The 27,072-nt window shown below is 43.5% G+C and overlaps 1 protein-coding gene and 2 long non-coding RNA genes across 3 annotated transcripts in view; 2 read left to right on the top strand and 1 right to left on the bottom strand.

The window, feature by feature from the left end:
- The window catches only part of LOC138959768 (low-density lipoprotein receptor-related protein 2-like), a 139,481-nt gene that overhangs the window by 4,201 nt on the left and 108,208 nt on the right, over nucleotides 1–27,072 (bottom strand). The window contains exons 63-80 of the mRNA XM_070331376.1: nucleotides 25,989–26,237; nucleotides 25,066–25,299; nucleotides 24,450–24,575; nucleotides 22,120–22,365; nucleotides 20,782–20,913; nucleotides 20,177–20,349; nucleotides 18,434–18,632; nucleotides 16,589–16,720; nucleotides 15,879–16,022; nucleotides 15,135–15,266; nucleotides 14,444–14,717; nucleotides 13,712–13,840; nucleotides 12,754–12,977; nucleotides 12,094–12,273; nucleotides 1,525–1,647; nucleotides 1,000–1,104; nucleotides 535–594; nucleotides 50–137 (exon numbers count right to left, since the gene is read on the bottom strand). Of these exons, the coding sequence (XP_070187477.1) occupies nucleotides 50–137; nucleotides 535–594; nucleotides 1,000–1,104; nucleotides 1,525–1,647; nucleotides 12,094–12,273; nucleotides 12,754–12,977; nucleotides 13,712–13,840; nucleotides 14,444–14,717; nucleotides 15,135–15,266; nucleotides 15,879–16,022; nucleotides 16,589–16,720; nucleotides 18,434–18,632; nucleotides 20,177–20,349; nucleotides 20,782–20,913; nucleotides 22,120–22,365; nucleotides 24,450–24,575; nucleotides 25,066–25,299; nucleotides 25,989–26,237 (2,950 nt within the window). The remainder of the gene's footprint in view (nucleotides 1–49; nucleotides 138–534; nucleotides 595–999; nucleotides 1,105–1,524; nucleotides 1,648–12,093; nucleotides 12,274–12,753; nucleotides 12,978–13,711; nucleotides 13,841–14,443; nucleotides 14,718–15,134; nucleotides 15,267–15,878; nucleotides 16,023–16,588; nucleotides 16,721–18,433; nucleotides 18,633–20,176; nucleotides 20,350–20,781; nucleotides 20,914–22,119; nucleotides 22,366–24,449; nucleotides 24,576–25,065; nucleotides 25,300–25,988; nucleotides 26,238–27,072) is intronic.
- LOC138959770 (uncharacterized) lies at nucleotides 74–1,054 on the top strand. Its single transcript, XR_011453795.1, has 3 exons — nucleotides 74–148; nucleotides 520–621; nucleotides 977–1,054. It is a non-coding gene; the product is annotated as an uncharacterized lncRNA (long non-coding RNA).
- LOC138959769 (uncharacterized) lies at nucleotides 3,230–5,524 on the top strand. Its single transcript, XR_011453794.1, has 2 exons — nucleotides 3,230–3,491; nucleotides 3,828–5,524. It is a non-coding gene; the product is annotated as an uncharacterized lncRNA (long non-coding RNA).

The following is a 27,072-nucleotide window of genomic DNA, read 5'->3' on the forward strand; positions in this document are numbered from 1 at the left end:
TGAATTGGCAGGAATCCACAAACAGAATGTAAAAGATATTCTTTCTTACCCTCTTTTCCTGAGGATGAAGATAAGCACCACAAGCACCAGAGCAAAGAGGATGGCCAGGACGACAGGTACAATGATGGCAACATTTGCTGCAAAACAGGTAAAACAGAACACTTTAAACATAGGGCTCACCTGTTAAAAAAAATACTTAACACAGTACTGGAAAAAAGGCTCACCTGTAAAAATTGCTCTACAAAGAGTAACATCCCCTCTATGCATCTGCATGCCTCCCTCCCCCTTTCATTCCAAACTTTTTTTAAACATTATTTTTATTCGCGCAATTTCTTTTTAAAAATAATTCAAGTGAATTGTATACGTACAGTCAAATCTGCTTACTTTAAATTAACTAAGTATAAAGTAACACTTCGATAACAGTCAACTAATTTCACATTTCTGCCACACAAAAACATGTCATTCAAAACTCCCTTATTACTTTATATTCAGTAAAACAGGTCTCCTGTATTTTCAAAGGCAATGACAACTTACCTGCTGCAACATCTTCAGAACCGCTCAAGCTTCCCACTTCACAATTGTCACCTGTGTATCCTGTTCCACACATAACATTTCACAAATGTAAGCTGTACGGTAGACCTAAGTACATAAATATAATAAAAATAATAATCAAACTTCTTCAATGGCAAAGGCACATGAAATTCACAAAGTGACAATGAACTTTTGTTGTTGACAGGTGGTCAAATGCTTTGCTTGCTCTGGTAGCCATTTTTCTTTTTAATGAAAGACCATTCACAAAGATGAGATTTTCACACCCCTCATTCAGTCATTGTACGTGTGCTGTAAACTGTCTATCCAACATTTGCAATGAAATTGTACTCAAAACTCAACCTCAGGTTTTAATTTTTTTATTTTTTTATTTTTTTTATTACAGTCTCGATTCCAAACTGTAATTTTTACATTTTTGTCAGGACAGGTAAACACAGATGCATTTAATACCTGAAGGGCAGATGCAGGTGATGTTGACTGCGTCTCCCTCTTGGACACAGGTACCGCCGTGCTGACAGGGACATTTCTTGGGGTCTGACAGCTCCTTCTCCACAGCTGTGAACAACCCAGAAAAAAGTCCTGTTACAAAGTAAATGCTTCCCTCATACAAACTCTTTGTTATTCAAACACATAGGGAGAACATTCACAAATAATGTGAAAAACACCGACAAAAAAACACACCAGTTGAGTACAGCTTGTTTTTAAGACAAAGAAAGGTAAAGGTGTACAAAAAAAGGTGACTGACAGCAAATTAAAAATAAATTCATAAAAGAGAGGACGAGAGAGAACAGGAGAAAATGAAAGAAACCAGAAATGGACTTCTCTGTTCTGACAGAGGATTTGAAACTACCAGGCAAAAAATAAAAAGCAGAGGATGAGTGAAAACAATATTCCTTGGAATCCAAAGTATATGCCACAAGAAGGATTCCGAAAGGCAACATGATAGCAAAATTCCAATAACACAAAGGTACTGACCAGCATCACATCTGGTATCACTGCCTTCCACAAACATCGTGCCTTGTGGACAAGCACACTTGTAGCCATCAGGTATGATCAGACACAGGTGACTGCACTCCAATATAGTGCAGTTGGATTTGACTGAAACAAAAGAAAGAAAGCAATTCAGCCTCTTCTTGTGCTGTGAAGTTAGTGCTGATTAACCCATCAATTTAAACTTCATTTGGTGAACTTCCTTAAAAACATCCCCCCCCCCCCCCCCCCCAAAAAAAAAAAATTCATCTCATTTAATTCTTTAAAACACAATATGTGGCCATTTCTGCGAAAAGGGACCTTGTTGAGCTAAGCCTCTGATTGGAGAAACGCGGGGTCAAAGTTAGAGCAAAATGTAAACAAACTTTGCTGTGCTGACTGATGCCCACTTCAAGTTGAATTTCTAAAATGTTCAATGAATTATCAGCGATAGTACAATGAACAGCAATTTAAAGTAATGGAAAATAGTCTTGGGATCAACATTACAAACTTCTACAAATGTTTATGTTCATTCCTCCTCAGGAAAAACACATCGAACCGATGACAAGTTGACTGCGATGATGCCGAAAATGCCGACAGAGTGTTTTGTTGTGCTTCGAGAAAAAAATTTTCGTCGCTAGTTTTGGTCAAGTTAAAACAACTTACCTATTTTTTTTTTAATGTTTGACAGTAAGCTTAATATAAACTTTCATCTGGAAGCACATTCAGCAAAGTGATGTAGCCAAATCATCACACAGCTACATTTCACTAGACGGATCTATACGCATAGTTCAGGTAGATCTGACTTTCACGCGACCGTAGCACTGTACGAAAAAGCAGACGACAAATGCAGTTGCCCGATGAAGAACAGTTACTCCCCGTTTACATCTTTAGTTGCTTCCCTTGCTAAAGTTACTGATATTTAGATCAGTGGTTACTGACTGGGGCATTCTGTTCTTTGCAGCTGTGAATTCTGATAGTGGAAGGGCAAGTCAGTCTTCTCAGTTGAACACGGAATGTTCTGCTGACAGAAGTCACTTTGGGATAAGACAACGATTTTGTTGACGAGGTCAATGCAGAATAATTTTGTTGCACTTCGCCCGGACATTATTTTGTGACTCCGAAGTCGAAGCAGATCTACTTTGATCACGATGGTGTTGCAAAGGTTCATGATGACAACGCACACTACTAATCGGTTAAAGAGTTCTCCAAGAGCATAGGCCTATTGCGAAGCAAGGTCTTCCTCTTCCTGATCGTTTGAATGCCCGGACATCGTAAATGAGAACCTGTTGCTCTAGCTTACCGTTTGCTGTCTCCACTTAGATCTATGACAGGCTACAATTTCAGGTAAGTTACCATATAGACTGCAGTGTGTGTTTTGTGTGTGTGTGTGCGCGCGCGCGCAGCTTGTGTGTGTGTGTGTGTTGTGTGAGGGTTTCTGTGTGTGTGTGTGTGTGTGTGTGTGTGTGTGTGTGTGTGTGTGTGTGTGTGTGTGTGTGTGTGTGTGTGTGTGTGTGTGTGTGTGTGTGTGTGTGTGTGTGTGTGTGAGAGAGAGAGAGAGAGAGAGTCAGAGAGAGAGAAAGTCAGAGAGAGAGAGAGAACGAACGAACGAACGAACCAACTTGAGAGAGAGAGAGAAAGAGGGGTAGATAGAGGAAGAGAGATGATGATGATGATGATTTTGATGATGATGATGATTTTGATGATGATGATGGTGGTGGTGGTATGTGTGTACGTGTAGTATGTTTTTAAACTCCTCTTTTTTTTTATTTAACCAATGTTACTCTCTTTCTCTCAGTTTGCTGGCGTGGAACAGCAAACAAGTCCAGCAATTCACCGGACAGTGCAACAACAAAAGACAGAAGTGCCTGGCCACAAAGCAGGTGTTCGACAGAATGGGGCAACAGCAATGTCCAGCCGGTTCCAGTTCCAAGGAAATCAGCATGGTTTACCCTTGGGACTTTGCTCAGTAGGTAAAGACATATTAATACTTTACAATTTGTCAGTACTTTAAAAAAAAAGGGGGGAGCAATACAGTTATATTTGTGTTTATGTGCTGTTTTCTCCAACAAAGAAGCACACACACAGACACACACACACACACACACACACACAGACACAGACACACACACACACACACACACACAGACACACACACACACACACACACACTACATTTTCGATAATGTCACCATACCATACCAGCTTAGAAATGGCAAGTGGACAGGTACCCAAAACCAGACTTGAGCTGTGCAAATAGTGGTTAGTAAATAATATGTTGATCAACTCTGTGGTTGCCTTTGTTTCAGAGAAGCAAATCGTCTACCTTGCGAATGAGGCAGGGGTACAGAGGAGGGTAGCAACTTCAGTCTTCGGCATGGTGCATCAATACTTAGGCATGCAGTTTTGTGTGTGAATGAACAGCACAAATCCATTTTGAAAATGTCTTGATCGTCGGCCACATCAAGTTCGACCCTGATTGGCATTTCAGTTTGTTGAAAGTAAAGGGAGACGTTCGATAGCAGAGTGCACGGATGACATTTTCAATTCAGTGAAGTGATGGACAGACTGACAGACCCACGTGTGCAAGGACACACAGCACCATATGTTACTTTCTACAACTGGAAGCTGTATTTACCAAGGAAACTGAACAATTAATCCTTGTTATGAAATTTAGAAGTACCACAACTTCAAGTCGACAAGTGTGTGTGTATTGTTTTCAGCAGACAGCCTCAAATAGTTTGTGTTTGTATGTGCGTGGGTGAAGAAAGAATAGAACATGGCGGGGGGAGAGGTAGTATGAAAGAAGAAGAAATATTCGAGAGAAAAAAATCATATGGCTGATTGTTTTTACATTCAGTCAAGTTTTGACTAAATGTTTTAACATAGAGGGGGAATCGAGACGAGGGTCGTGGTGTATGTGTGTGTGTGTCTGTGCGTGTGTGTGTGTAGAGCGATTCAGACTAAACTACTGGACCGATCTTTATGAAATTTTACATGAGAGTTCCTGGGTATAAAATCCCCAGATTTTTGATTTTTTATTTCGATAAATGTCTTTTATGACGTCATATCCGGCTTTTTGTAAAAGTTGAGGCGGCACTGTCACACCTTCATTTTTCAATCAAATTGATTGAAATTTTGGCCAAGCAATCTTCGACGAAGGCCGGACTTCAGTATTGCATTTCAGCATGGAGGCTTAAAAATTAATTTATGACTTTGGTCATTAAAAATCTGAAAATTGTAATTAAAAATATGTTTTTATAAAACGATTGAAAATTACTTTTATTTTATTCTTCATCATGTTCTGATTCCAAAAACATATAAATATGTTATATTCGGATTAAAAACAAGCTCTGAAAATTAAAAATATAAAAATTATGATTAAAATTAAGTTTACGAAATCGTTTTAAAAACAATTTCATCTTATTCCTTGTCGGTTCCTGATTCCAAAAACATATAGATATGATATGTTTGGATTAAAAACACGCTCAGAAAGTTAAAACGAAGAGAGGTACAGTAAAGTGTGCTATGCAGCACAGCGCAACCGCTACCGCGCTGAACAGGCTCGTCACTTTCACTGCCTTTTGCACTAGCGGCGGACTACGGTGATTGTGAAAAAAATGCAGTGCGTTCAGTTTCATTCTGTGAGTTCCACAGCTTGACTAAATGTAGTAATTTCGCCTTACGCGACTTGTTTCTTCTGCATGGGAGGAGAGAATGATAGAAAAAGACGAAAAAGTAAAAATTAGGGTAACGTTACAAAAAGGGCAATAACTCTGGAATGAAACATTATTTTGACCTAAAACCATACAAGTAATAACGGCAGATGATTGAACTTACTATTTCCCGGCAAAAGTTTGTTTTTAAAAGTTTGGCCATTTTAAGTCATTTTGGGGGTATCTCCAAAAAAGGGTCATAACTCCGTGAAAAATAAATTTGAAGGTCTGAAATTCTCACATCACGTTCTAAATATAACAGTCTGTCAAATAAAATCCAAAACTCAAAATCGATAAATTTGTCAACAAGGTCCCTTTTCGCAGAAATGGCCACATATAAAAACAACGCTTAACTTTGTGATTCTGATCAAAGGAAGCTAACTACACCCAGGTGGCATAGAAACCTTTCAAATCAGTATCCCAGGTTTTGTTCAAACAAACTTAAGTTAGAATCGAAAATTTCTTATCAAATTTTCATTTAATTAATATACTTACCAACTCACATAAATAGCATTAACTTCAGTTTGATGCGTTAGACATTGAAGCACTGACCCTGGTAACAGGGGGAGATAACTCCCAAAACAAAACAAACCCTTGACAACGGGTCCCGGGAGTTACCTCCCCCCACCGGCTGCCCGCGCATGCGCTGGACATACTGCCGGTATAGTCATTCCCACTGAAACACCACCTTAAACCACACAAAGCGGGGTAGGTAGGGAGGGCATTAACTATGTGAGTTGGTAAGTATATTAATTAAATGAAAATTTGATAAGAAATTTTCGATTAAATAACATATTCTTACTACAACTCACATAAATAGCAGATTGCTACACAAGGAGGCGGGAAACTCACCTAAACCTTCGGTAGAACCTGGCCAGCTGCCACCATGGCAGGCAAACAGCTCGAGCCATCTTGCCTAGTGCTGGCAATATCACGTAGATAAAAGTTTATGAAAACGTCTTCAGACTTCCAGTATGCTGCTCTGAGCACTTCAGTCATCCTGCCTGAGCGCAAGACCGCTAGAGAGGCGGCCCAGGCTCTCGCCTCATGCGTACGAGGCGACCGTAATGGGAGAACGGAGCGTCCCCCCCCATGTGTCTGCCACCACTCATATGCTTGCCTTATAAGCCCGGCAGACCATCTCGCCAAAGTCGTCTTAACGATATCCTTATCCCTGGCTACGTTTAACGAGATGAAAAGCAATTTCTGAGATGAAGCTCTTAACGGAGCCGTGCGAGACAGGTAAGCCCGCAGAGCCCGGACCGGGCAGTTCAAGAGGTCAGGGTCACCGCGCGGTAAAATAGAACGCAGCGACTGTATGTTCACAACAGGAGACGGCTGGTTAGGTTTTTGATTCTTTGCTAAAAACACAGGCGAAAAACGCAAGATAACCGAGCCATCTTTTTCGAAGGAAATATCCTGATTAAGTCCAGAAAGAGCGTGAACCTCGCTTCCCCGACGCGCTGACGCAAGCAAAATAAGTAGGAGAGTCTTCTTAGTAAGGTTAGACAGACTAGCCTCTTTCAAAGGTTCGAAAACCGAGGAGCGCAAAAATTCCAGTACCAGTAAGAGATCCCAGGCTGGGACAGACGTTCTGCGTGAAGCAGAGCTAAGAGCGGAACCTTTAATGACACTTGCGATCACCCCGTCCAGGGCAATAGAGCGTCCCAACTGCTTGAGGGTAGTGGAAATGGCAGAACGACGTACCCTGAGGGTAGACGCCGTCCGACCTTGGGAGGACAGCCAAGCCAAATGATTTGCAACCTGCATAGTACGTGGAGACAACGGGTTAACGCCGTTAAGACGACACCACTGGGCCCAAGCAGCCCAATGGGACGAATAAACAGCAGAAGTAGATCTTCTATGCGCCTTCTGCACCAATGTCAGAGTGAGGTCTGACGCCCCAGCGCGCTTCAACGCTCTCCTGACAGAACCCAAGCGTGTAGAGCCAGGAGATGAGGGTCCCTGTGAGGGATCCCCGACCTTGGTTGCAGAAGCTCCCCTTCTCGAAGATCGAGAGGAATGGGTGGACCGTCGGCTAGACGAAGAAGGTCCGGAAACCACGCCTGGCTCGGCCACAACGGCGCTATGAGAACCAGCCTTGGCTTCTCCAAGTCCGCCTTTCTCAGAACCTTGCTCAGCAACGGAATGGGAGGGAAGGCATAAGCTACCAGATCCTTCCAGTCTATTTCCATGGCGTTGACCTCCCAAGCCTCCGGGTCGGGCACTGGAGACACGAAGACTGGGAGACGCCGAGAGAACCGGGTGGCAAACAGATCCACGAGGGGTTTGTCCACCTGCGTCCACAGACGCCGCAGTGCTTGGTGTGCGATAGTCCACTCCGAGTGCAGGATCTGCGAAGTGCGACTGAGTGAATCTGCCAAGATGTTCAGGCACCCCGGAAGGTACTTCGCTGAAATCACAATTCCCTGAAGGAACGCCCAAGCGAGAATCTCGCAAGCCCTGTTGGACAGAACAAGCGAGCGCGTACCCCCCTGCTTGTTCAGGTACGCTGCCACAGTTGTGTTGTCCGTGTGGATCAACACATGCTTGCCCCGCAACGAGGCGACAAACTCCCGAAGCCCGAGGCGCACTGCTTCCAACTCCAGAATGTTGATATGCAACGATTTCTGATCCTGGTCCCAAAGACCGGAAGCTGTGTTCCCCTCCAGATGAGCTCCCCAACCCTGAAGGGACGCATCGGTAAAAAGATGCAACTCCGGGGGGGGCAAGGAAATCGGAACGCCCTGAGCCAGCCAGGCCGAATCCAACCACTGCCTTGTTGACTCCAGGAACCATCCCTGAAGAGGAAGAGACAGATTCCAACCTTGCGAGGCTGGATCCCAGGCAGAGTTCAGAAACGCCTGAAAAGGGCGTTTGTGAACTCTGCCCAGAGGAATCAGGGTAGACATCGACTCCATCTGGCCCTGGAGTGACGCCAACACCCTGACAGGCGCGTGGCGGAGGCTTGACAGAGACCTGACCAGATCCTGCAGCTTGTCTATCCTCCGCTGGGCGGGACGCACAGTCCAAGCTAGGGTGTCGAACACCATGCCCAGATAAGTGAACTCCTGAGAGGGAACCAAGTCGGACTTCCCTTGGTTCACGAAGAAACCTAAGTCTCTCGCAGTCTGCAAGACTATCTGGGTGTGCTGCCCGCACAGGGACTCTTGTTGACTCAGAATCAACCAGTCGTCCAGATAAACTCTGAGACGAATCCCTTTCTGGCGCACTAACGCGCAAAGCTGGCGCACTATCATGGTGAAAATCCAGGGTGCTAAAGAAAGCCCGAACGGCAGCGCCCTGAACTGGAACACCCTGTCGCCCCACAGGAACCGCAGCCACTTTCGATCTGACCTGTGCATCAGAATGTGGAAGTACGCGTCTGTCAGATCGATGGAAGTGACCCAGTCCGACGGACGAAGGGCCTCCCTGACAGACGCTGGAGTCTCCATCTTGAACGGAACTTTCCGGAGAAAGCCGTTCAAGGGAGACAGATCCAACACCGGTCGCCAACCCCCTGACGCTTTCGGGACGACAAACAGTCTCCCGTAAAAGCCAGGGGACCGACGATCGATGACCTCTTCTACCGCTTGCTTCCGCAAGAGCAGTAGAACTTCCGCCTGAATAACGGCACAAGCCTCTGGACCGGCGGGGAACTTGAAACTGGGTGTTGTTCTGGTTAGAGGGGCCTTGTCCTCCAACCAGAGCAACCGGAACCCCGATCGAACCACTCCCACAACCCAAGAGTTGCTCGTAAGAGCCAACCAAGCTGGAACGGCCCCTCGAGAGGCCGCCCGCTACCAAAGGGGTAGGGGCTAGGGGAGTGGCTGGATCGGGGAGCCTTCATTGGGGGTTAGGCTTGCCACCTGACCCCTTCTTCCCGAAGGAAGGTCTCTTATTGTAGGGGCGAGAACGGCTGCCGCCCCTGTGCGACCTCGTCTTCTGCCCAGAGCCGCGAGAAGATGAAGGCGGCGCCGAACCACCTTTTTTCTGACCCTGCTTAAGGGCAAGCTCAGACAGCTTAACAAAATGCAAGTCCTTCGCATCTTGAGACTCTCGCCTGAGAGCCTCAAGAGACTCAGGACCCAGTAGGCTCTGACTCGCGAAAGGAGAAACTTTCAAAGCCTCAACAGTGGCTTTATCCGACAGTCTCGAGTCCTTCAACAGAGCTTCGCGACGCCACATCACGGCCTGCGTGTACAACTTGGCCGAAGTTGCGGTCTGCTCAGCTACGATCTTAGCAAGAGCTGCTAACAAAGTTACAACATCTTCTTCCACCGCGTCGTCCCGGAACTTAAAGGGCTCCAGCGACACAGAGATGGATCTGGACAACGCTCTAATAAGAGTGTCAGACACGGAAGACAATTCGAGAGAAACTCTCCCAGCTTCCTCAATCGCGATCACGCCGGCTTCGGTACAGACTGAAGGCCTCTCCTTCTTGTACCCATCCTTCCGTAAGTTCGCCAGCTCCGGAGTGACCTGAAGCGGGGAACTCGGAAGCGCGAAAGAATCGATCAAATGAACAGGCTTCCCGTACAGCCTAGGTTTACGGTTCAAATCCGCCGGCATGCGAGAACAATCACTCGGCGATGCCAACCAATTTTGAACAGACTCCGGCGCATCCCCATGTGCAGTTAAAAGAGGAACGATGCTATCGGAATTGGCACCCAGGACCCTAGCCATCTGATAGGCTATAGAGGGAGACTCCCGAAACCGGAAGCGGACACCAGCCTCACTGTCCCCCCGGAAATCGCCAAACGCGGAAGGAGGTGCTGCTAGCCGTGAAGACGAAGTTGACACCCCTTCCGCAAAATATCTAGAGGTAACCTCAGCGGCGGCACTCAGCGCGCGTGAGAAACTCCTCTCAACCCGAAAGTTGTGTTCCGCCTCAGAAGAGTCGCCACAATCTTCGTCAACATCCCCATCATCAACAAAGATGTCCGATGAAGACCGATCATGACCGGAACCATCATTGTCCCTAAATGGAACTGATGAACTCGTCGTACCGGAACCCTGTGTAACCACACCAAGGGAAGCCGGTATAGCCGAGCTGCTACCACTGGTAGCTGGCAATCCGGAAGGAAAGGCGACCGGAAACACACCTGTGCTTTGACCGGAAGCCGACCCAACCTGTCCCCCGCCGACCACAGCCGCCTGAGCGGAAGTGAAGGCAGGAAACGGATTGCCGTTACCACCAACGACCGGAACCCCCGTAGGCTGTGAACCGGAAGTCGATGGTAACGAAATGAAAGTGCCACGATCTCTCGGAAGAGATCCTGTGGCCGGAAATCCCTTTGCCGAAGCAGTTGAACCCAAGTACGAGGGACCGGACGTACCGGCCCCAGCGTCAAGGGTGGAATAACCGTCGAGATGAGCAGCACGCATTTGCGCCGAACACCCCGAACTTCCACTAACACGTACCTGATCGGCCGAAGCCGAAAGCTGAGGATCAGCAACGTCCGCCGACGTAATCGTAGCAGAAGGAAGAATCCTCGACAAAGAGGCAACGTTGCCAACCCCTGGAGGCAAAGCTGGAATGGTGGAGTAAGACACACCCCTGTCAGTAGCCAGCATCTCCCCCATTTGATCCTTGAAAGTAGAAAAAAGAGCAAACAATTCATCGCGGGAGACCGCCTGAGTCTCTTTCTCCTGCGGCGACAACACAGGCATGCTAGCAGGAGGATCAATCGAAACACGCAACGACTCCTTGCTCACCGGATCAAACACATTGACCAGAGGTCGTTTCGCCGGCGAAACTTTATCTTTATCTTTCGAACGCGACTTCTTAGATTTACTTTTAGACGAAGACGCAGACCCAGAACTGCCCAGCGGCGACCCCACCGGTACCTGCTTGGCAGAGCTCTTCTCCTTGTCCGCCATCGAAATGACAAGTCACAACGAGAAAATTTCGCAAAAATAATACAAAATTCTAAAATGCAAATGGCGGCATGCACCCGTAACACCGGGCACTGCCTACACTAGGTTGAAGTAACAAAAAACTCCAGAAATCGGAGTCAAAAGTTCCGCAACCGGCAGACAAAACAAAAATGCAAATGGCGGCATGCGCTTGTAACACAGCGCTCTGCCTACAGTAGGTTGAGACAACAAAAGACCCCAGAAATCGGAGCAAAAAGTTTCACAACCCAAAAATAATCAAGCAAAAGAAGGCAGGCACCTAAACAACGGTGCTCCTACCTGAAAGCGCCAAGTTGACGAACAGAAAAACTTCGTAAGACGAAGTGCAAAAATTTCAACAACAATTACAAAATGCAAATGGCGGCCGGCACCGGCTAACAGTGCCCTGACCGTTATAAGCCAAGTTGAGAAGAACAAGAAACTCCGACAAGTTAGAGTCAAGTTCCCCAACAAAATACACTTTGCAAATGGCGGCAAGGCAAAACAAGATAAACAAGAAAGATCTCACCGTAGTAGAGGCAAGAAGCGTTCAGACTTCAAAGGGTCAACGGCCTACCGTGGCAGGCCAGCGGCTGAAGAAAACAGCCAGAGTGCAAACACGTCTATTCGCTAGCGTGTTGAAGAAGGGAAAGACTATACCGGCAGTATGTCCAGCGCATGCGCGGGCAGCCGGTGGGGGGAGGTAACTCCCGGGACCCGTTGTCAAGGGTTTGTTTTGTTTTGGGAGTTATCTCCCCCTGTTACCAGGGTCAGTGCTTCAATGTCTAACGCATCAAACTGAAGTTAATGCTATTTATGTGAGTTGTAGTAAGAATATGTTATTTAATACTGGTCACATGTAAAACAAAAATATAAGGATTTGACAGAATGATCGGGAAATCAGAAGCTGTTCAGGATTGAGAGATAAATGTAAGATTGGAAAATGACTCTTCCAACTGACTGCTGATATCGTAGCGGTAGATGTGGTAGACGCTGACAGCCCGTGGCATGTGGAGTCCCGTCTGGATGGTCTTCGCATCCTCCTCCCCGAACTTGTCGCCTCGCATTATCTTCCCCTCCTGCTGGTCCACCCACAGTAGTCCCCCCTCAAAGAGGTCAATGTCCACTGGATTGTAGACACCTGTAAAATGATACACGTAAAAATTCAGAACACAATCAGATTGTTGCCGTCAGAAGACAAACAGAAAGCGAATCAAAACAGATAAGCGAGGCAACACAGCTTTTGGCTGACATAAACATCAGAGATGTACAACTCATCTCCAGACACCTCTTACTTTCATGTCTGATCTCATGCATTGGGTGAAAAAGAATCCATTCTTTAAGTTTTTCCCCAAATCACTTTAAGACGTATACCAAAATCACAACCAGAAGTAGAGTGCTAATGTCAAGATCTAAGAAAAACTTCTCTTTGTTTTTATGTTTAGGGTTGTTGTCATATGTTGTTTGGTTGTTTTAAGGGCAGATGAACCACACTTTTTCATCCATTGTTTAATTGCATGGACAATATTGTCTTATGTCTTAGGTCTTACATGTTAAAGATTTAAAAAAATCAACACTGAAACAATGGTCCACTCATTTCAACGAAAATGCCCCTGCTCACCTTTGGAGACCACAATAACTCTGTCAGTTCCGTCAGGCTTCATGGATTCAATGTGGTTCTCTTTGCTGTCACTCCAGTAGATGCGGTCACCCATGAAAAAGTCAATGGCAATGCCAGAGGGACGCGTCAAGTGTTTAGATACCAAGACCTCACGCCCCTCACCGTTCATCCAAGCACGCTCAATCCTGGGCGTCTTGCTGCTGGCGTCAGTCCAGTACATGTAGCTGACAAAGGAAAAAATGTGACACAATGAAGATGCTTCTTTGTCAAATATAGAATCAAAAAACAAGAGAGTTATGTTATAGGAACGTTTAATTGTGACAAAACAAAATGTCAAGGTCTTTAAAGACCGCTGGGTCGAAGATCAGTGACCGTAACGCTTTGTTTTGTCACAATTAAACGTTCCTCTCACATACCTTTCTTGGTTTTTTATTCTGAATTTTGGAACGTTGGCAGTCTGTTTGTTTGGGGATTTTTGTCAAACATATATTCCATTTTAACAGAGCTCTCTGGTTTGAAGCAATTATACCAAATTTCAAGTTTTCTCATTAAAATTGAGAAATAAATCATCTTTGAAAATGTCCAGAAATTGACAACAAAATAGATCTGCAAGTTTGTTACTGTACAGTACACACAGAAAAAAATCAAGACAACTGGAAAAGTTTATGTAAGGAACAGGATGAGATTCCGTGCTAGTAAAGATGAAGACATCAAAAATTCCTCTTATAAACTATTCATTGTTTCAGAGAATATGTTTATCTATAAATATATCTATATTTCTTCTTCTCCTGTTTTCATGGGCTGCGACTCCCACATACACTCATAGGCACGAGTGAGCATTTAAGTGTATGGCCGACTTCCTCCCTGCCATTTAGGCAGTCATACTCTGATTCTGGGGAAATATCTATATTTCAAACTGTACTCTGGAAAGAAATCTTGAGAGAAAAGGGATGATTACCCATTACGAGGATTGACGGCAATGGCAAGAGGGTAATCCAGACCAGTGGAGAAGAGAACCGTCATGTAGCGCCCGTCACTCTTTGCCACAGATATGGTCTTTGAGCCAGCATCAGTCCAGTAGATGTTACTGTGGAGGGACAAAAAACACATGTTTACCCATGTTTTGTGGGGTACCATCCAGAAACTGGCCTAGAACAGACAGGAGTAGAGGTCCTTTGTTGCTGCCCTTCATGCCAACCGGCATAACAGGCAGTAAGTAAGTTATCCATGTTTTATATCAAGTCCAAACCGGCGAACGCAAGAAGAAGAATATCAAGTCCAAATACTCTTTTTAATGTTTACCCATGTTTTATACCAAGTCACACTTATCCAAACACTCTTTTTGATGCTACTCATCGCATCCACACAAGAGAAGATACAAGTGTGAAGAAATAGTCTTGATCCTTTAAAAAGAAAAGCCAGTGATAAACTCTATAGCAATCACATATGCTGCACATCTTGAGAGCATGGTTTTAAGACTGCCCACCCCCCACAACCCACCCAAACACACACTCTCTCTCCCCCCTGCCCCTTCGAAGACCCTGCTTCCTTACATCATCTATAAACTTCGCTTTATTTTAAGACTCCCTGCTTTTAAAGACCCAATTCTCTAAGATTCTTGTCGATCTTTAAGGTACAGGGGTACATACTAACATATGCTTTCCTCTCACACAGTTCCCCCACAACTTACTGCGCCACCCAGTCGATGGCAAGTCCCTCCGGGCGGTCAAGCTTGGCAATGGGCAGAGACTGGGGGATGGTGGACGCGTCATTCGCCTTGGGCACCACGGCACGGTTGATAAGATGCAGGTCAGTGTCCGTCCAGTACACCAGCTGTCGCGCCGGGTCCACATCCATGGCGTCTGCTCGCTGGCCCGCGACCACAGCTTCAGAGTAATCCTTGCCCCCGGAGCGGTACTGTCGGACTTCGTGCCCCACGGTGAATAGAACCAACACGTTGCGATCTGAAACACACATGGTTAAGATCTTTCATTTGACATTTGAAAATGAAATGGCCCAACTTTGAATTGCACTATCATTTTATTTTAGTGAAGAGGACAATCATGTTGCAATCTGAAAAACAAATTTGTAAGATCTTTCACTTGACATTTGAAAATGAAATTTCTCCAACTTTGAATAGCACTATCATTAAAACAATTCTGTGAAGAGGACAAACATGTTGGGATCTGAAGCACAGGTTTGCCTTGACATTTGATTTGAGACCTTAAATTATTATTTGACCAAACAGCAACACTGTTCACACTGTTTCTGGCATGCCAGACACACGCAGACACACTGACAGACACTAAAACTCTCTAACACACACACACAAACACACACACACAAACAGCTCAACAACTTGTGTTAGCTGCCACACTCACTTGCAGCCTTGCACTTCAAGCCCTTGTTGTCCCTGTCGTCGAATCCTTTTTGACACCGACACTTGAAGGAGCCTTTGACATTCATGCAGTCCTGAGGACAGTGGTTTCCCCATGACGTACACTCGTCCACATCTATAAAGAGAAAGAGAAAAAAATTCATCATCATTAACATCATCATCATTGTCATCATCGCTAATGGAATCATCTTTTACTTCCCCATCCTCCTATTTTGTGTTTCATCATCAACATAAATGTTGTTGTCGTCATCATCATCATTGTCGTCATTGTCATCATTCTTGTGATGGTGGAGGACATCACCTTGTCATTATCATTATCATCACCACCATCATCATCATGGAGGTCAGCAGCAGCAGCAGCAGCAGTAGTATTACTTTTTGAGCGAAGAATGTACAGATCATTGTTCACACGCAAAAAAGACAGCCATGGGACAGCAAACCAGAAATGTAGAACTGCATAAAACACTGACAATAGTGTACCAACTACCATATTGTGTGCTCAAGATCTGACTGATACCCATAAAAAGCCATAATAACCATAAAAAAAAGAAACTCCTTTTGTATTGTGAACTCTGTCCAGCATGGAAATTCCACTTACGTAAAAGCAAACAGTTCCGTTCTCAACGATACTTTCCATATAAAGGTCACCGAGTGCAATTTTCTTTCTTTTCTCTTATGAATCTAAAGAGCTCTCATCACTCTTGGTTTTTCTTTTAATCAAACATACCGTCACAAGTCTTTCTGTCCTGTGTAGACACCTTGAAGCCTGTACGACAGTAGCAGTAGTAACCCCCATTGGGAAGGTTTGTACAGTTCTGTTCACAGCCACCATTAGAAACTGAGCAATTTCTCACCATCTGTGAACCTTTATCTGCAAAATCAAAGGAAAAAGCAAACATGTAGTCGTAATTCTCCCCATAAAAAGATGTATCCTCTTTCATGCAAAGCAGCTGAGTATAGGTAAGCATATTTATCAGACACATCAAAAAACACATAAAAGTAAAACACAACTTTGAAATCCTATTAAACCTGGACCTTAGTCTTTTCCAGGAAAAGGAATCTTGGTTAAATAAATGGCCCACAGTGCAGAAGTGTACATGTACTACAAATTGCACTTGCAAGATTTGTTAAAAAAAATTATGAGTTTTGAACAACTATGTGCGTCGAACGCTGAAGAAGAAGAACAACTATGTGTGTTCCATTTTATGAAAAAGTATTGTGCACACCTCATGGTTCAACCTATTCATTCTCACAACAAAATGTTAAGCACAAAGTCCCCAATAACATATCACTAAAATGCGTATAGACAAAAAAATATCAATAATACAAACTTAAAAACATCCATCCTCAAAAGACCTCAAACAGGCTTACTCAACTAACTTACATCATCTGTGAAAATGCTCAGACAGACAAAAAAATCAGACAGTGTAAACTCACGACATCCATTCTCATCAGACAAATCGTCGCAATCCTGGACATTGTCGCAGACTTTTGAGGCATCCACGCACTGTGTGTTGGAGCACTTGAACTCATCAGCGTTACATTTTCTGTACTCGGTATCAGTTAAACCTGCAAGTTACAGCATACAAGACACATGTAAATATTGTCTCTGCTGACAGCTGGCAGTGCATTAACCATGAAGGGGATGTGCCTATAATTTCACACTCTAACATTTATTTCCTTACCCTCGCCTACTAATTCTCCCAGTCCCTCCCCTGAAGCTCTCATACAGTCTTTCAAGGAAATTAAAAACCTGGAAAAAGCTAAGTTACCATCGCATGACCCCCAGGAAGGTCCAATTTAGATCCAACAAGTCGCGTAAGGCGAAAATACAATATTTAGTCAAGTAGCTGCCATTTTTCAGCAAGACCATATACTCGTAGCATCGTCAGTCCACCGCTCATGGCAAAGGCAGTGAAATTGACAAGAAGAGCGGGGTAGTAGTTGCGCTAAGAAGGATAGCACGCTTTTCTGTACCTCTCTTTGTTTTAACTTTCTGAGCGTGTTTTTAATCCAAACATATCATATCTATATGTTTTTGGAATCAGGAACCGACAAGGAATAAGATGAAAGTGTTTTTAAATTGATTTCGACAATTTAATTTTGATAATAATTTTTATATATTTAATTTTCAGAGCTTGTTTTTAATCCGAATATAACATATTTATATGTTTTTGGAATCAGCAAATGATGGAGAATAAGATAAACGTAAATTTGGATCGTTTTATAAATTTTTATTTTTTTTTACAATTTTCAGATTTTTAATGACCAAAGTCATTAATTAATTTTTAAGCCACCAAGCTGAAATGCAATACCGAACCCCGGGCTTCGTCGAAGATTACTTGACCAAAATTTCAACCAATTTGGTTGAAAAATGAGGGCGTGACAGTGCCGCCTCAACTTTCACGAAAAGCCGGATATGACGTCATCAAAGACATTTATCAAAAAAATGAAAAAAACGTATGGGGATTTCATACCCAGGAACTCTCATGTCAAATTTCATAAAGATCGGTCCAGTAGTTTAGTCTGAATCGCTCTACACACACACACAGACACACACACACACACACACACACACATACACCACGACCCTCGTCTCGATTCCCCCCTCTACGTTAAAATATTTAGTCAAAACTTGACTAAATATAAAAATAAAGGGATGGGTTTTAGGGGTGCAGGGCGTTTGCAGAATCTAAATTTCAAAGCAAGTCAGCTTTAGAAGTAACAGACAAAATAGGGTGTCATTTGACAATATGAAAGAAAATATACATGCTCTAAATAAGAGCAGTATAAATAAAATTGGTAAATGATGCACACCTTAGTTATTCTAAACATTTCTGCACATAATGACCAGTTTGATCTAATGGTAACAAGACTTACAGAAACCATCAAGCTCATCGGTGCCGTCAGGACAGTTCTTGACGCCATCACGCAATAACCAGTTTGATCTAATGGTAACAAGTCTTACAGAAACCCTCATGCTCATTGGTGCCTTACATTAAACATTTCAGCACATCACGCAATAACCATTAAATTACATATTCTTACTCCGAATCACATAAAGCATTGACGCAGTCTGAGATGCTAAGGTCTGAAAAGGCTACCCGTCTTAAACAATTTTAAAGGGAAGCAACCCCACCACGAAAATTTATTCTTAACATTTTCGAGTTTGATCTAATAGTAACAAGACTTACAGAAACCCTCATGCTCATCAGTGCCTTACATTAAACATTTCTGCACATCACGCAACAACCAGTTTGATCTAATGGTAACAAGACTTACAGAAACCCTCATGCTCATCGCTGCCATCAGGACAGTTCTTGACGCCATCACAGGTGCGCCAGAGAGGGATGCAGATTTCACTGCTGGCACACCTGAAGTGAGTGTCAAAGTTACATTCCACTCGGTTGCATCTCTCCTCGTCACTGCCATCACCACAGTCATCCATCCCATCGCACTGCCACGATTTGTTGATGCACACCTGCATGGCAAAGAAAAAAATATCCTCAAAAATCATTAGTACAGTGGAACCCCTCTTTTGAGACATTAACCCACCAATTTAAGACTGTCCATGCTAAAACTTATTAAAATACATACTTTTTCAGATTTTCTGTTCACAACCTCTGTCAATTTACCTCCGTTCTAAGACCCCCTCCTTTCTAAGGCCCCCTCCTTTCTAAGGCCCCCTCCGTTCTAAGACCCCCTCCTTTCTAAGACCCCCTCCTTTCTAAGACCTGATTTAATCAGATATTTTGAGGTCTTAAAAAGGGGGTTCCACGGTTGTTTTTTCATCGTTTGCTGTACATGCTGGCTTACTAAAGAAGGTGAATAAGACAAAGTAGTGTAACACCACAAATGTTATTTCTCTCAGAGAGAACTGCAAACATTTCACTTTAGAAAACTGTCTCTAAAAAATAGCAGGAGAGACATTAGAATACTGAAACAGACCTTGAAATTGTTTCGAATAATGAGAGATGTCTTCAAATGGTTTCAGAAGAAGCATCAACAGCCAAAACATTCCCCCCACAAACTTGAAAATGAAGTGATCTCTGTCTCAGTACAAAAGCAAGACATTTGTTTCTTCTATTTCTGTATTCCCGGGCTGCGACTCTCATGTACACTCATAGGCACAAGTGGGCTTTTACTTGTATCGCCTTTTTTTCCCTACCATTAAAGGTGGTCGTCTACATTTTAACTTTTTTTCAATAATCTTATGGTTAGATTTCGCTAAAAAGTTATGTCAGATCATGAATGAACCATGGGGAAAAAATTTATAGCAAACAAAATATATGTACATTTGTAAACATTTTTTTGAAAAGTGTTAGTAACACTTCCAATGTTTTGATTTCCATGTGCAGAGAGCATGTGCTTTGACTATAAATATCGACCAATCAAATTCATGTCACTATGCTGACAGCCACACCCACACAATCACAGCAACAGTTTGACACTGGGTATTGGAGCGCTGTCCACGATTTTTTTTTAAACGCACAAAATGCATGGTATTTGAGAGGAGTTTTGCCCTCGGCATTTGCCAAATAAGTATATCCTACTATGCTGAATTACTACAATAAATTTTCAATCGGCTACCATGGCTTCGTCCTTCCTGGTCAAAGGGGGGTGTATTTTTGATATTTGTAGGGAATAGACTCAGTATTTCAATGGTCAAATACCGATTTCCATGAAAATGTAGACAAGGACCTATAAGGCAGTCATACTCTAATTGTGGTGGATGTATGCCGAGAGTCTTCCTGTTTCTATAAGTATAACCCACCTAACTTTGAAATGGATTACAGGATCTTTTTTGTGCGTACTTGGTCTTGTGCTTGTGTGCACACACAAAGGAGAATTAGGCTCAAGCAGGTCTGCACATAAGTTGACCTGACCGATTGGACAAAAATCTCCACCCCTAACCCACCAGGGATCAAAACCCCAAACCTTCCACACAGACTGGTGTCCTCACCACTAGGCTACAAGCCCGTGTAAGACATTTGTTTAGAGTAAATAATGCACGTCACTCCTTACATGATTCTGACAGGTAAACTGGTCCTCCGAGCAGTAACGGCCATCAGCTGTGACGGGACAGTCAATTTCATCCGAGCCGTCCTGACAGTCGCGCCGCCCATTGCACTTGCTGAGGACACTGATACAGTGGTTGTTGGCACACTTGAACTGATTGGCAGTGCACTCTTTGAAGTCTGAAACGACCAACATTAATTTGCAGATCCAGATGATGCACAGGCCTTGTCAGTTTTGTTATTGTTGTACATTCAGTAGAACATTTGTTTATTTTGTTTTCAATAATTCATCAAAGACAGAGTGCTAGAAGTTCAGGGAGAAAAGTTACAGAGGGTCCCCCTTTAGAAGATCTAAAAAAACACATTTAAACAAACAAACAAAAGAAAATAATGTCTTAAAAGAGACATAAACACCAAATATACCCCAAGAAGTGAGAGTTATGCAGAACTAATCTGCCAGCACCTGAGAAAATAACAAGCACTGAAATGAAACCAACCACTTTCATCTTCATAGATGGTTATGGTTTTCAGAGAGGCAGAGAAACATAATGAAGATAGGACTCTGTAACTGGACACAACAACGAGCACAAAGAGCAAAATAGCGGAACGTACTTGTGCAGAACTTTGGATCCTCGTCAGACTGATCTCCGCAGTCATCGTCGTAATCACAGCGCCACTTGTTCTGAACGCACTTCTTGTTGGCACACCTGAATTCCGACTCTGAACATTCTCGGTACTTCTCATCTGAAACACACAATTTCATTGAATTGATCACCTGCCGAACATGGAGTGTGGCTGCCTTAATGGCGGGGTAGATATCTGTCATGCGCATAAAAGTCAACTGGTAAGAAATCTGATTGTATATCTTCTTCTTCTTCTTTGTTCATGGGCTTAGACTCCCACGTTCACTCATGTTTTTAGCACAAGTGGATTTTTACGTGTATGAGCGTTTTTACCCCGCCATTCAGGCAGCATACGCCGATTTCGGGGGAGGCATGCTGGATATTTTCGTCTTTCTATAACCCACTGAACTCTGACATGGATTGTATGGTCTTTTCCATGCGCACTTGGTCTTGTGCTTGCGTGTACACACGAAAGGGGTTAAGTCACTAGCAGGTCTGCACATAAGTTGACCTGGGAGATCGGAAAAATCTCCACACTTAACCCACCAGGCGGCAGCGACCGGGATTCCAACTCACGACCTCCCGATTAGGAGGCCGACGTCTTACCACCATGCCACTGCGCCCGTCGTGATTGTATGTAAAAGTTGTTGCCTACAATCTCATTGTATGTAAAAGTTGTAGCCTACAATCTGATATTATGTAAAATGTGTAGCCTACAAACACAGAAAAAGAAAAAAGAGTGAACTTAATTTTCAGCTTTATTTGAGGCTGCCAGATTCTGATTTGTCTGATTAGATTGCTAGACTGATTTGGGCCCTGTCCCCAATTCATGAATGGCAATATGACTTTGAACTTGCAGTAAGATATTTCTTTCTATTCCTTTGGAAGAATTTAACAAGAAATAGAAGCAAGAAAAGAACTGATGGGGGAGAGGGGACGAGGACGATAAGGAGGGGGAGGGGGGGGGGAGCACCAGAAACAGCAAGATCAGCACAGAAAAAGAATAAAATAAACAACATAACTACAAAAAGACAATTAGGGCTTTGGGTGGTGAAGATTTACCAAGGATCTAAGGAAGTATTAGCAACAAGGTGCTTTCACCAAGTTAAAAAACGTTGAGTATTCTCCAAAAAGATAGACAATAAACCCTCTCTTTTATCACTTTTTGTTTGCTTCTGTTTTCCTTTTTTGTTTGTTTTTGCTTTGCCTTTTTTATGTTTGTCCTGAAGAACTCTTTAAACGTAAAATGTGTATGTGTATCCCATCATTGTACATGTTGAGTGAAGATCTCTTTTGTTTTTAACAATAAACCATCATTACAACTTACTGCAATTCTCAGAATCCTCATCGGAGTTGTCTCCACAGTCGTCGTCAAAGTCGCACATCCAGCGTTTAGGTATGCAGCGCTTGTTCTTGCAGGTGAAGTCTCCAGTGGTGTGGCACACATGACAGTTCTCTTCCTTCTCGTCGGAGTTGTCTCTGCAGTCGTCCACCCCATCACACCTGTTCGAGTTGGGAACGCAGCGGTAGTTTCCTTCGCACGACCACGAGCCCACTTTGCACGTTCTGTCCTCTGTAAGGTGGATTGTAATATTATCAATCAATCAATATGAGGCTTATATCGCGCGTATTCCGTGGGTACAGTTCTAAGCGCAGGGATTTTATTTTTAATTTTAATTTTTTTAATTTTATGCAATTTATATCGCGCACATATTCAAGGCGCAGGGATTTATTTATGCCGTGTGAGATGGAATTTTTTTACACAATACATCACGCATTCACATCGGCCAGCAGATCGCAGCCATTTCGGCGCATATCCTACTTTTCACGGCCTATTATTCCAAGTCACACGGGTATTGTGGTGGACATTTTTATCTATGCCTATACAATTTTGCCAGGAAAGACCCTTTTGTCAATCGTGGGATCTTTAACGTGCACACCCCAATGTAGTGTACAACGAAGGGACCTCGGTTTTTCATCTCATCCGAAAGACTAGCACTTGAACCCACCACCTAGGTTAGGAAAGGGGGGAGAAAATTGCTAACGCCCTGACCCAGGGTCGAACTCGCAACCTCTCGCTTCCGAGCGCAAGTGCGTTACCACTCGGCCACCCAGTCCATATTATATGTGAAGTGTGTGCGCGAGGCCTCAGCGTTGTTTCTAAGCCTTGGTCTCTGGTCATTGACGCAAACAGTGGAACCCCCCATTTAAGACTTCCCCCTTTTTAAGACCTTGTTTTTTCACATTTTCTCTTCACAACCCCTGTAAATTTACCCCCATTTTCAGATTCCCTGAATTTCTCAGATTTGTTTAGGTCTTAAAAGGTGGGTTCCACAGTACTTTTTTGATCTGACAAATTGGTCTGATCCCTCGTCCTATACTTTTGACATGCAAAAGTCTTCTGTCCATCAATTTTCCCATGAAATTTACAAATCTGTGACATTTGGACCCGTACATATCTTTAGTCCTGGTCCAACTGACCAATTGACCTCTGAGGCTCAGGGAACAATACTGGGTGTGATGTAGCAGGTGTAATTAGTAGTTTTGTGCAATGCGACTCTAAGTTCAGGTGCTTGAGTAGATCTGTGATAGTCTGTTAATACTGTTGTTTTAAACTGTCTAGATCATGATTATATAATTTTATGTGATGATCTGACTAAATGATAATAATTACATGTACTACTTACTTTTAAATGGATTATAAATTTTAGGTATTGTTCTAGTATTCACTAATGTTGTATTGATATTACTGGCACCCCTTTTAAACTGATATGGTTTTTACGTTTACAAGGCGACGATGTGAATTTGTGATGTAGATATGTGGCTGGTTATGTGTGAGAATGTAAATAATTGTGTGTGTGTGTGTGTGTGTGTGTGTGTGTGTGTGTGTGTGTGTGTGTGTGTGTGTGTGTGTGTGTGTGTGTGTGTGAGTTGTGTCTGTGTGTGCATGACAGTGTAATGTACGTATGTATGCATGCATGGTGATGTGTGTCTGCATATGTGTCTGGTTGGTTTTTATTTTATTTTTACCGTGCCGTGCCAAGATGAAATCCTTTTGCAAAATTGGTGAATAAATATCTTGTATCTTGTATCTTGTAACAAATAGAATCAATGAACCAGATGCTTATGCAGGCTTGCTTACATACACACAAAGACATTGTAATGCTGTATACATCACACCTGAGTTTCTCCTTGTTGAGATAATAAAGTGTTCTATGTCTATGTCATATGCATGCACACATGCACAGGCACATGTACGCATACACATGCATACTCACTCACACAAACAGACACGCACACACTCACACATTGAGCTCACCCACCAAAGCAACTGACTAAACAAGAAATTCTTCATCAAATCAGCCCTGTAAACTCAAAGCAAGCTGTACTTAAATCGAAAATGTTAATAATAAATTTTCATTTGATTAATATACTTACCCAACTCACATATAGCAATTTACTTCAGTTTAGTGCTAGGACGCTGAACTACGCATCACCCTGGTAAGGGGGGAAGTAACCCTAAAAAAAGACGGCCTTGACCGGTCAAAGGTCAGACCCAGGTCTGTAGTTCAGCATCCTAGCACTAAACTGAAGTAAATTGCTATATGTGAGTTGGGATAAAATATGTAATTTAATCGCAAGTGTCATGCTACCCACCACATTTCAACGAGTCCTTCTCATCAGACCTGTCTCCACAGTCATCGTCAACGTCACACGTCCAGGTCTTTGGGATGCACTCGCCATTGTCACAGAGGAATTTGTTGCTGGCACACGTTTTGTTCCCTGTAAAATACACAGACTTGTATTCGGTGAATTACATGGAAAAAGCCAATAGGCAGTCAAAATCAGAAAGATGTCCTGCAAAAACTTGACAATGGTGTTTCACGAAAGCTTCTGATTTTTTTCATCACAGATGTGCTACAGCTCTTTCCTCATGTCAATAAGCCACTACTTCTGTATGTGAAAGTTTTGCTTTCCTGATTCTCAGGTAGACACATTTCATTTTCAGAGGTGAACACAAACATTCACTGTAGCTGCCGGACGTGTAAAAGCTTCATCCAGGCAGCAACATTTCATGGTCAGAAAATATACAAAGGAACACTTCATTTAACACCCCCCAACTGAACATTTCCTCCTTTCAACAACTTGATTTTTGAGATGTTCTGTTTGTACCATGTGTAAATGTAGCCGGTACCCCTATTTTGAGACCTCTTTAAGACCTGATTTTTTCAGATTTGTCGAGGTCTTAGATGGGGGGTGTCACTGTACTCACCACAGTTGCGTTCATCAGACCCATCCCCACAATCATCGTCGTCATCACAGATCCAGGCCTTGGGCACACACTTATGGTTGCTGCAGCGGAACTGCCACCACTCACACGGCCGCAGTGCGCAGTTCTCCTCATCAGAGTTGTCCCCGCAATCGTCCTGAAGGTCACAAACGTTGAAGGGCAAGGTACAGTTGCCGTTCTTGCACTGGAACTGGCCTGGCGGGCACTTCTTCTCAGCTGTTCAGCAGAAAAGACGGGAGATAATGTTAAAGGAGTATAGACATTACACTTAAGAGCGAGTTCATCAAATGAGCTGTTGTTTGTACTGTTTATAAATCAATACGTTTCAACTGTCTTAAGTTAAACATAAGGAAGACGCTTTTGGAAATTTTATAATGTTCTAATCACTTTATGTCATGGCCAAATGCAATAACATGTCATGTATTCCAAGTGAGAACCACTGGAACCAACCCCTTTGTAGATACATAGAACAGGAAGTATCGGAGAGTTGACAGATATACACAAATCAGACTGGTCATATTCACTGCTTTATGGTACATTGCACAGCCAAGAAATCACACAACAACAGAGGGGGTCCGGTAGCTCAGTTAGTATAGCACAGGCCTTGCGATCCTCAGGTCCCAGGTTTGAATTCGGGCTGGGACGGAAACGCGTCAACCTTATGTGCCGACTCAGAGATGGTATCCATGTCCCATCCCCCGTATCACTACTATGGCACGTAAAAGACCTCAGTCATTCTGCCATTTTAAGTGCAGATGGCTAATCACAGGTAAACACGCACACCTGGGGAGCGCGACTCTTGTTTGCTGCTAGCTTTCCACTGGCAGGAAGAGACCCATATTTCCCAGCGATGGGATAATAGAGTAAAATAAAGTAGAAAAAAGTAGAGTAATGGAAAAACTTACGACAATCAGCAGGCTCATCGGCACCATCCTTGCAGTCCTCTTCCCCATCGCATTTCCACAAGAGTGGGATGCAGCGGTCATCCGCGGGCCCACACCTGAACTGAGCGATAGAGCAGTTGGCCACACAGGTGCGCTTGTCCGCTGACAGGTAGAAGTAGTCAGGACAGGTGCAGGTGGAGTCTGACCCACCAGGTGCGATCAGACACAGGTGAGAGCACCCCCCATTGTCGTCTCCACAAGGGTTGACACCTGGACAGAGGGAATATGAGGAATTTGAGGGGATGGAGCTATAAAGATTCTCAGGTGCAATTACAGAGGGCAGCGCTATCCAGTGCTAATGTCACAGGAACCACACACAAAAAAGAGCAGGACACACATAAAATCAAAAGAAATCATGACAGTTTTCTGTTCTGAACGTCTGCTGGATTCACATCAGCAAGTAAACAGTTTAATGAAAGCAGGAATAGCTCAACAGTCGTGAGACATGCTTTATCAATCAATCAATCAATCAATATGAGGCTTATATCGCGCGTATTCCGTGGGTACAGTTCTAAGCGCAGGGATTTTTTATTTTTTATTTTTTATTTTTTATTTTTTTATGCAGGGATTTATTTATGCCGTGTGAGATGGAATTTTTTTTACACAATACATCACACATTCACATCGTCCAGCAGATCGCAGCCATTTCGGCGCATATCCTACTTTTCACGGCCTATTATTCCAAGTCACACGGGTATTTTGGTGGACATTTTTATCTATGCCTATACAATTTTGCCAGGAAAGACCCTTTTGTCAATCGTGGGATCTTTAACGTGCACACCCCAATGTAGTGTACACGAAGGGACCTCGGTTTTTCGTTTTATCCGAAAGACTAGCACTTGAACCCACCACCTAGGTTAGGAAAGGGGGGAGAAAATTGCTAACGCCCTGACCCAGGGTCGAACTCGCAACCTCTCGCTTCCGAGCGCAAGTGCGTTACCACTCGGCCACCCAGTCCACGCATCAGTATCACGCAACTGTCATTAGCAATTAAACTCAAACTTTTACAATTAAGTTTTTTGGGCTACTATCACGTCATATTTAG

Source organism: Littorina saxatilis, linkage group LG2 (genome assembly GCF_037325665.1).
Source record: "Littorina saxatilis isolate snail1 linkage group LG2, US_GU_Lsax_2.0, whole genome shotgun sequence".
NCBI lineage: Eukaryota > Metazoa > Mollusca > Gastropoda > Littorinimorpha > Littorinidae > Littorina > Littorina saxatilis.